We start from the raw sequence: 10,000 nt of genomic DNA on the forward strand, positions 1-10,000 counted from the left end.
ATTTTGTTCGTGACCCCTGATGTGACCTCCGATGTGACCTCTGATTACCTCTTTTGTCTCTCAGGAGGGGTGGAGTCTGACGGACCCCCGAAGAAGCTTTTTGTGGCCGGAGTAACAGATCCCGCCCACCGTAGCAGCTACACTGTCAGGTGAGGCTCAACCTTGATTGACACATTCGTATCAAATAGTAAGAACACCCCGAGTGAAGCTTGTTTGTCCCGCCTCCCCTCCTCAGTGTCTCACAGTCGGCGGCGGACTCTCCTCCTGCAGGAGGCGTCAGCCCTCAGTCCAGCCCTCTGTCTCTCTCCCCTCCCCCGTCCTTCACCCCATTCACCTCCCACCAGCACCCTGGACACTAGAACCCGCCTCCCCACCCAGAGTCCCGACCCCGTGACCCTGTGGGTGCGGACCGACCACCAGCAACCTGGGGGCAAAATGTGCACCGTAGTTCTGCTCCAATCGCCTGCTAGCATCACTAAGTCCCACCTCTTCCTGAGACCACGTTTTTTTTTTTTTTAGACGGACAGAAGAATCGCAGGAAATTTAAGACATCGTTGTCGTGGAAAGTAGTTTTTTTTTCTGCAGCCTTGAAGAATCGCGCAGAAAACGTTCTCGAAGTTTCTGATCTGTTCGCCGCCCGTTTGCGTCCATCGGTCGGTTCGTCTAACCGGCCAATGGACGAGCTTTAAAATGAGGATCATGATCCCTCAAATGAAACAACGTACTAAGGATTCGTCATCGGCATCGCCGGGAGGTCACGGAGGACTTTTGGGACAACGAGGACGCGCTGGTTGTGTCGTCGTGGAATTGAACGGACTTAAAGAGAAGGAGGCTTCTGATTGGTCACCGGGAAACAAAACGAAACAAAGAGTGAAACAACGAAGCGCGGCGTCCGTAAACATTCCCCCTCAGGTTGTTTCACGTCCAAGGAGTCGGAGCCTAAAACCGGGACGCGGTTCTTGGACGGCGTCTGGCCAATCAGACGATGACGATGATGATGATGATGATGAAGGTCCAGATCTTCTGAGGAAGGTCGAATGAGGTCTTGAGTTGTAATCAAGATCTCACAAAATGGTCGGAATCGTCTCTCTGAAGGAGTCGAGGGACTTCATGTGATCCAGGTGATCATGTGATCCAGGTGATCAGGTGATCCAGGTGATCATGTGATCCAGGTGATCAGGTGATCCAGGTGATCAGGTGATCCAGGTGATCATGTGATCCAGGTGATCAGGTGATCCGGAGGCCTTCAGCTCTCTGCTTTGGTGTCCTGGAGAGAATGTATTGATCTTTCTATCAGGAAGCTGTCGATCAGCGCTCCGAGGTCGTGGATCTCGTAGACATTGAGCTTGTCCGCTGAAGACGATGATGAATTACTAAATGTACAAACCCTGTAGGTCCACTGAGGCCGTCTGGGTCGCAGAACACATGGAGGTTCTGTCTCTGGGCCCAAAGGTTCAGAACAAACGTTTCATATCTTTGTGTTTTAGAGACGTTGAGTTGTCTCCGGGCTGACTGAAGCTTTCTGGTTTACCGGAAGAAATGAAATAGTCTGCGGTTCCATCGACGGGACGTTGTTCTCCCGGTTTGAGGAACCGGTTCCCCCTGTGGAGGCTTGTTAATAGTGTATCTATATGTGAATATTGACGGAGCAGCTGAAACGTGCTCACTATGCTTCGCCTGCAGGAAGTCCCGTTAGAACAAAGGAAAAGTGCTTTCATACCTTTCCTTTCATTCACCTTGAGAACGTCCACGTTGTTGTTCAAGGTTCTAGTTAAAGGTTCTGCTTTCTAAGACGTTAAAGGTTCTGCTTTCTAAGAAGTTAAAGGTTCTGCTTTCTAAGAAGTTAAAGGTTCTGCTAAAGGTTCTGCTTTCTAAGACGTTAAAGGTTCTGCTAAAGGTTCTGCTCTCTAACAAGTTAAAGGTTCTGCTAAAGGTTCTGCTTTCTAACAGGTTAACGGTTCTGCTAAAGGTTCTACTTTCTAACAAGTTAAAGGTTCTGCTAAAGGTTCTACTTTCTAACAAGTTAAAGGTTCTGCTTTCTAACAGGTTAAAGGTTCTGCTAAAGGTTCTACTTTCTAACAAGTTAAAGGTTCTACTTTCTAACAAGTTAAATGTGCTAAAGGTTCTGCTAAAGGTTCTGCTTTCTAACAGGTTAAAGGTTCTGCTAAAGGTTCTGCTCTCTAACAAGTTAAAGGTTCTGCTAAAGGTTCTGCTTTCTAACAGGTTAAAGGTTCTGCTAAAGGTTCTACTTTCTAACAGGTTAAAGGTTCTGCTAAAGGTTCTACTTTCTAACAGGTTAAAGGTTCTGCTAAAGGTTCTACTTTCTAACAGGTTAAAGGTTCTGCTAAAGGTTCTACTTTCTAACAAGTTAAAGGTTCTGCTAAAGGTTCTGCTTTCTAACAGGTTAAAGGTTCTGCTTTCTAACAGGTTAAAGGTTCTGCTAAAGGTTCTACTTTCTAACAGGTTAAAGGTTCTGCTAAAGGTTCTACTTTCTAACAGGTTAAAGGTTCTGCTAAAGGTTCTACTTTCTAACAGGTTAAAGGTTCTGCTAAAGGTTCTACTTTCTAACAGGTTAAAGGTTCTGCTAAAGGTTCTACTTTCTAACAGGTTAAAGGTTCTGCTCTCTAACATTTCTATTGAACTTGTTCTTTTTTTCTTTCTTTCACCACCGTTACTACAATGGATTTTTTTTAAGACCCGATCCGGTTCTGTTGTTGACTCTTCTGGATCTGGTCTAAGAATCCTAGAGCTGGGCAATAATTCAATATCACATTTCACTCAATATAAACATATTGATTTCAACTTATTGATTATCATTCTCCAGAAACTGTGATTTAGAAACCAACTAATTTGATGAACAGCCGTTATTTGATAATATTTTGCACATATTTTCCAGGTTACGTTTTATACAGAAAACATCTGAGTAAATATTGTGATAATTACGTCATCCGTGCAGGTGCTCCTGTTCATATGTTAAAGGGTTAATTCCACAGTCCAAGTCAGACACCTGTCCCTTAATTAAAGGACACACAACGTGACTCTAATAACAACCAAGAATTCACCAATGTGGATTTACAGTCATATTAGTTTGCTGTTTTTAACGTAGCCCTCTCACCAGAGGTCAGAGGTCACGGGTCCAGAAATGAGCTGTTTGCACTCGGCTCACTTCCACGTCGTGTCGCTTTCCCCTCTGGTTGAAACATCTGAAACAGGAAGCAGCGTTTCCAGAGCATTTGTTTTGTGATATGACGTCACGTTCTTCTTTGTCACCACTTTGCACAGTTCTCTTTCTGTTTTGACTTGATGGGTAACGCATCATCATGAAATGCATCATGGGTAACACATCGTCATGGTAACGCATCGTCATGGTGTCATGGCTAACGCATCATCATGTGTAACGCATCGTCATGTGTAACGCATCATCATGTGTAACGCATCGCCATGTGTAACGCATCATCATGGGTAACGCATCATCATGGGTAACGCATCGCCATGTGTAACGCATCATCATGGGTAACGCATCATCATGGGTAACGCATCATCATGGGTAACGCATCGCCATGTGTAACGCATCATCATGGGTAACGCATCATCATGGGTAACGCATCGCCATGTGTAACGCATCATCATGGGTAACACATCGTCATGGGTAACGCATCATCATGGGTAACGCATCATCATGTGTAACGCATCGCCATGTGTAACGCATCATCATGGGTAACACATCGTCATGGTAACGCATCGTCATGGTAACGCATCATCATGGGTAACACATCGTCATGGTAACGCATCGTCATGGTAACGCATCATCATGGGTAACGCATCGCCATGGGTAACGCATCGCCATGTGTAACGCATCATCATGGGTAACGCATCATCATGGGTAACGCATCATCATGGGTAACGCATCGCCATGTGTAACGCATCATCATGGGTAACGCATCATCATGGGTAACGCATCATCATGGGTAACACATCATCATGTGTAACGCATCATCATGTGTAACGCATCATCATGGGTAACGCATCGCCATGTGTAACGCATCATCATGGGTAACACATCGTCATGGGTAACGCATCATCATGGGTAACGCATCATCATGTGTAACGCATCGTCATGTGTAACGCATCATCATGGGTAACACATCGTCATGGGTAACGCATCATCATGGGTAACGCATCGCCATGTGTAACGCATCATCATGGGTAACACATCGTCATGGTAACGCATCGTCATGGTAACGCATCGTCATGGTGTCATGGTTTAACGCATCGTCATGGGTAACGCATCGTCATGGGTAACGCATCATCATGGGTAACTCATCGTCATGGGTAACGCATCATCATGGGTAACTCATCATCATGGGTAACACATCGTCATGGTAACGCATCGTCATGGTGTCATGGTTTAACGCATCGTCATGGGTAACGCATCGTCATGGGTAACGCAAACGCATCGTCATGGGTAACGCATCGTCATGGGTAACTCATCGTCATGGGTAACGCATCGTCATGGGTAACGCATCGTCATGGGTAACGCATCGTCATGGGTAACTCATCGTCATGGGTAACGCATCGTCATGGGTAACTCATCGTCATGGTAACGCATCGTCATGGGTAACTCATCGTCATGGGTAACGCATCGTCATGGGTAACGCATCGTCATGGGAGACGACGCTTTGAAGTTTTGACACTTTATGTCCGTCCGACTTCAAAGTCCTTCAGCTTTAAAACGTCCCAGAGAAAGATGGATATTTGGGGGTTTGTGTTTCTTTTGATAATGCTGCCGTCTTCGTGCCAGGAACAAAGCTTTTAACATTCTTACCGTGAGAAATAAAAATTGTAGATGTCGTACAATAATCTGATTTGACTAAAACCCAGATTTGTCAATGTTACGGACACAAAAAGCTCAAAAAAAGGTGAATTCAATTAATAAACATGTACCACGGCAACATTGAATAAACAATATTTCATATCAGAATATCGATGTCAAGACATCGTTGGGAAAATCATCTCCAATTAACTATTTTAGAAAAGAAATGGTATCTGCACCAAAAACTTTAAAACTTGTGGAGCAATTAAATTTAAACACGCTTTAAATACATTTGAGACGATGAGTTTTTTCTTATTTCACGATAACTTCCAGACTTTGAAGAGCAGGACGGACTTTTCTCCGAGGTAACGACGCGCTGCCAAAATCACACAAACTGTAGCTTTAAGATGATCTGTTCTTTATCTTTACCTTTGCACACCTCTCGTTGCCCACTTCTGCTTCAGAGTATGTTTTTAAGCCAAAAATTGTTCATCAAATTGCACGTTGTTGTAAGACGGCGATCTTACAACAACTTTGTGAATGTGTTCGCCTCCACGTCCTCGAGGGGTTCCTCTCTTTATTCTCTGAATGTTGTTTAAAGGACGTTTCCAGTGTGATTGGAGGTTTTTACTCGTCTTCTGTATCTTCTCTCCTGTATCTTTGTTCCTGTATCCCGTCTCCTGTATCTTTGTTCCTGTATCTCGTCTCCTATATCCCGTCTCCTGTATCCCGTCTCCTGTATCCCGTCTCCTGTATCTCGTCTCCTGTATCCCGTCTCCTGTATCCCGTCTCCTGTATCTCGTCTCCTGTATCCCGTCTCCTGTATCCCGTCTCCTGTATCTCGTCTCCTGTATCCCGTCTCCTGTATCTCGTCTCCTGTATCCCGTCTCCTGTATCTCGTCTCCTGTATCCCGTCTCCTGTATCCCGTCTCCTGTATCTCGTCTCCTGTATCCCGTCTCCTGTATCCCGTCTCCTGTATCTCGTCTCCTGTATCCCGTCTCCTGTATCTCGTCTCCTGTATCTCGTCTCCTGTATCTCGTCTCCTGTATCCCGTCTCCTGTATCCCGTCTCCTGTATCTTCTCTGCTGTATCCCGTCTCCTGTATCTTCTCTCCTGTATCTCGTCTCCTGTATCCCGTCTCCTGTATCCCGTCTCCTGTATCTCGTCTCCTGTATCCTGTCTCCTGTATCCCGTCTCCTGTATCTTCTCTGCTGTATCCCGTCTCCTGTATCTTCTCTCCTGTATCTCGTCTCCTGTATCCCGTCTCCTGTATCCCGTCTCCTGTATCTTCTCTGCTGTATCCCGTCTCCTGTATCTTCTCTGCTGTATCCCGTCTCCTGTATCCCGTCTCCTGTATCTCGTCTCCTGTATCTCGCCTCCTGTATCTTCTCTCCTGTATCTTTGCTCCTGTATCTTGTCTCCTGTATCTCGTCTCATGTATCCCGTCTCCTGTATCTTTGCTCCTGTATCTCGTCTCCTGTATCTCGCCTCCTGTATTGATCAGCCAACACATTAACAACATGTTCTTAGTAAGAATAGAGGGAATATAATTTGTGGTAAATACATTTATTTTAACAATTACTCATTTTAAGTCCGTCTTTCCTTCTTAAGAAAGCAAAAATACCACAAAATGTTTTAAATGCAGCTTTTCAAACGTGTACTTTGGGACATTTTGAGTCTTCTGTGATTATAAAGTGAATATCTTGATCGAGACATTTTAATACGTCATCTTCAGGTCAGTATTTTATAGACTAAATGTTTAAGAACAGTCAGTTGAAGGTATAAATAAGATAACATGTACTGATGTGTGTGTTTATATATATGTAAATATATATATATATATATAAATATATACATTAATCAGACTTAAGTAAATTACAAAAACCCTCCCATCACGCTGGAATTGTGTTTTAATTGCGATTTTCTTCTTTCTTTTCAAACAGCAACTTCATATCGTATTTTTATAAATTTCATCAGCTGCTTTAGTATTTTTTAAAATCTTTTATTTGTGTATAATTATTACAAGTTAAAGCTTTCTGTTAGTTGACGCGTCATCAGGATCTGAAGGTTCTTGTTTTTATTTCTCTACTTTTAATTTGTCTTTTGTCTTTGTATCAGTTTATTGTCTCGAGCGAGTAGCGCGTCAACGTTTCAGTATTCAAGCGATGTTCCACTCTGGTGGAGAAAGAAAACACCGTGATTTCTCAGCACTGAAACGGACCCGATGTTCTCCTGCGTCACGAAGCGGCCAAACCTCCGGGGCAGGAGGACGGTCCCTGAAATGGCCGTTTAAGGCCGGCCCCCAATAGCGAGTTAAAAGAAAACGCTTTTATAAACATTTATATGATATAGTATTGTTATATAGTATTATATATCTAAACTGAAGGGCTTCGACGCACAAAAACATTTATGATTTTGTTTTTTTTCTCACAAATCAGTGAGAGGAAAAAAAGAAAAGAAAATCTACTTCCTGTTTTCGTGTCCTTATGCTAAGCTAAGCTAACCGGTTGCTAGCTGTAGCCTTATTACAGCAGACATTTTTTTTTAAACTTTATTTTTTTAGATTAAAAAACTTCAAGCACTTTAAAATGTATACGTAAAACAACAACAACAAAAAATATATATATATATTTTTGTTTAAATAATAATCCGCCGCTGTTGAACTGCAATCGTGTAATTTGACGTCGACGTGAAACCGAAACCAGCAGCTTTATTTTTCGGTGCTGAAAAATGACGCAGATCCAGAGTGAGATACGACTTCATAAAAAAGGGCTGCTAGAGTTTAATGGACGGGAGGAACTAAAAGCACATGAAAACATTCAAGTATTTTTCAAAATGTAGATAGTTTTTTTTTCTTTCTGTTCTTTTTCATTTTGGATAAATTCTCTACATAAGACAAATGAGACGATGTATTTTTATGCAACTGTAAAATAAAAGTCTATATTCAAGTGTTTATTCCCTTACAATTCATCTACATACTATAAATATATATATATATATATATTATATTGTATTGTATATGAAAACTCAATAAAATATGTAACATATCCTAAAAAGTTTTTTTTGTGTTATTGAACTATAGTCTTAATTTTTCTGCGACTTTTTATACTTCTCCGACATACTAAGAGAGTCATTGTATCGTATGTAAAAAAATTAAATAGTATAGAATGTCAGAAAAAGTTATAAAAAACGTCATATGTCCTAAAAGAGTCATTTATTTATTTCAAATGAAAGTTAGCTGTTTTTCAATTAGTATAGTAACTAGAAAAGTGAACAGTGAACTGTATATATTATATTTTTGGACAAAAGCCAGGGGGCGACTCCTCTGGTTGTATAGAAGTCTATGCTTCGTGTGTTAAAGCTGCATTCTCTCTACTGACCACCAGGGGGCGACTCCTCTGGTTGTATAGAAGTCTATGTTTCATGTGATAAAGCTGCATTCTCTCTCCTGACCACCAGGGGGCGACTCCTCTGGTTGTATAGAAGTCTATGCTTCGTGTGTTAAAGCTGCATTCTCCCTCCTGACCACCAGGGGGCGACTCCTCTGGTTGTATAGAAGTCTATGCTTCGTGTGTTAAAGCTGCATTCTCCCTCCTGACCACCAGGGGGCGACTCCTCTGGTTGTATAGAAGTCTATGCTTCGTGTGTTAAAGCTGCATTCTCCCTCCTGACCACCAGGGGGCGACTCCTCTGGTTGTATAGAAGTCTATGCTTCGTGTGTTAAAGCTGCATTCTCCCTCCTGACCACCAGGGGGCGACTCCTCTGGTTGTATAGAAGTCTATGCTTCGTGTGTTAAAGCTGCATTCTCCCTCCTGACCACCAGGGGGCGACTCCTCTGGTTGTATAGAAGTCTATGCTTCGTGTGTTAAAGCTGCATTCTCTCTCCTGACCACCAGGGGGCGACTCCTCTGGTTGTATAGAAGTCTATGCTTCGTGTGTTAAAGCTGCATTCTCTCTCCTGACCACCAGGGGGCGACTCCTCTGGTTGTATAGAAGTCTATGCTTCATGTGTTAAAGCTGCATTCTCTCTCCTGACCACCAGGGGGCGACTCCTCTGGTTGTATAGAAGTCTATGCTTCATGTGTTAAAGCTGCATTCTCTCTCCTGACCACCAGGGGGCGACTCCTCTGGTTGTATAGAAGTCTATGCTTCATGTGTTAAAGCTGCATTCTCTCTCCTGACCACCAGGGGGCGACTCCTCTGGTTGTATAGAAGTCTATGCTTCATGTGTTAAAGCTGCATTCTCTCTCCTGACCACCAGGGGGCGACTCCTCTGGTTGTATAGAAGTCTATGCTTCATGTGTTAAAGCTGCATTCTCTCTCCTGACCACCAGGGGGCGACTCCTCTGGTTGTATAGAAGTCTATGCTTCATGTGTTAAAGCTGCATTCTCTCTCCTGACCACCAGGGGGCGACTCCTCTGGTTGTATAGAAGTCTATGCTTCATGTGTTAAAGCTGCATTCTCTCTCCTGACCACCAGGGGGCGACTCCTCTGGTTGTATAGAAGTCTATGCTTCATGTGTTAAAGCTGCATTCTCTCTCCTGACCACCAGGGGGCGACTCCTCTGGTTGTATAGAAGTCTATGCTTCATGTGTTAAAGCTGCATTCTCTCTCCTGACCACCAGGGGGCGACTCCTCTGGTTGTATAGAAGTCTATGCTTCATGTGTTAAAGCTGCATTCTCTCTCCTGACCACCAGGGGGCGACTCCTCTGGTTGTATAGAAGTCTATGCTTCATGTGTTAAAGCTGCATTCTCTCTCCTGACCACCAGGGGGCGACTCCTCTGGTTGTATAGAAGTCTATGCTTCATGTGTTAAAGCTGCATTCTCTCTCCTGACCACCAGGGGGCGACTCCTCTGGTTGTACAGAAGTCTATGCTTCATGTGTTAAAGCTGCATTCTCTCTCCTGACCACCAGGGGGCGACTCCTCTCACTTGATTGAAACAAAGTCTCCAAGAAAAGACAAACAAACTAGTTTAGTTTTTTTTACTTAACATAATCAAAACGTCGTTTTTACATCTCACAGCCGCTGATTGGTCAAATGTTCAAGTCCAAAAGTTGATTTGTTGACGTCATGATCGCCGACCATCAGGACCGCCGACGCCTTAAAGCACAAGTCTGGATCTTCTACAGATTTCTTCTCGTCAGTAAATTCTCACCAGAGCATCAAATGTGGATTAATAC

The 10,000-nt window shown here is 43.4% G+C and overlaps 3 protein-coding genes across 3 annotated transcripts in view; 2 read left to right on the forward strand and 1 right to left on the reverse strand.

Annotated features, from left to right (window-relative positions):
* Positions 1-386, forward strand: part of LOC117742429 (protein FAM122A) — an 8,856-nt gene extending 8,470 nt beyond the window's left edge. The window contains exons 8-9 of the mRNA XM_034549767.1: positions 65-149; positions 236-386. Of these exons, the coding sequence (XP_034405658.1) occupies positions 65-149; positions 236-359 (209 nt within the window). The 3' untranslated portion in view covers positions 360-386. The remainder of the gene's footprint in view (positions 1-64; positions 150-235) is intronic.
* A 1,039-nt stretch (positions 387-1,425) lies between these two features.
* On the forward strand, positions 1,426-2,850 carry LOC117742775. The gene is made up of 3 exons (XM_034550406.1): positions 1,426-1,452; positions 1,772-2,036; positions 2,085-2,850. The coding sequence occupies exons 1-3, from the start codon at positions 1,426-1,428 to the stop codon at positions 2,831-2,833; spliced, it is 1,041 nt and encodes a 346-aa protein (XP_034406297.1). The 3' UTR covers positions 2,834-2,850.
* Positions 2,851-9,787: 6,937 nt separating this feature from the next.
* c14h17orf49 (chromosome 14 C17orf49 homolog) overlaps positions 9,788-10,000 on the reverse strand; it is a 4,183-nt gene continuing 3,970 nt past the window's right edge. The window contains exon 6 of the mRNA XM_034551119.1: positions 9,788-10,000. This exon is cut by the window's right edge and continues 761 nt beyond it. The gene's annotated coding sequence lies outside the window, so the exon portion shown is untranslated.

Source organism: Cyclopterus lumpus, chromosome 14 (genome assembly GCF_009769545.1).
Source record: "Cyclopterus lumpus isolate fCycLum1 chromosome 14, fCycLum1.pri, whole genome shotgun sequence".
NCBI classification, from domain to species: Eukaryota; Metazoa; Chordata; class Actinopteri; order Perciformes; family Cyclopteridae; genus Cyclopterus; species Cyclopterus lumpus.

Excerpts from the sequence above, each read along its gene's own strand:
- LOC117742775 (XM_034550406.1), top strand. The coding sequence starts at position 1,426 with ATGGAGGTTCTGTCTCTGGGCCCAAAG. Across the intron at positions 1,453-1,771 it reads TTCTGTCTCTGGGCCCAAAG|TTAAAGGTTCTGCTTTCTAA; the intron begins GTTCAGAACAAA and ends TCAAGGTTCTAG. Across the intron at positions 2,037-2,084 it reads TAACAAGTTAAAGGTTCTGC|TAAAGGTTCTACTTTCTAAC; the intron begins TTTCTAACAGGT and ends TTTCTAACAAGT.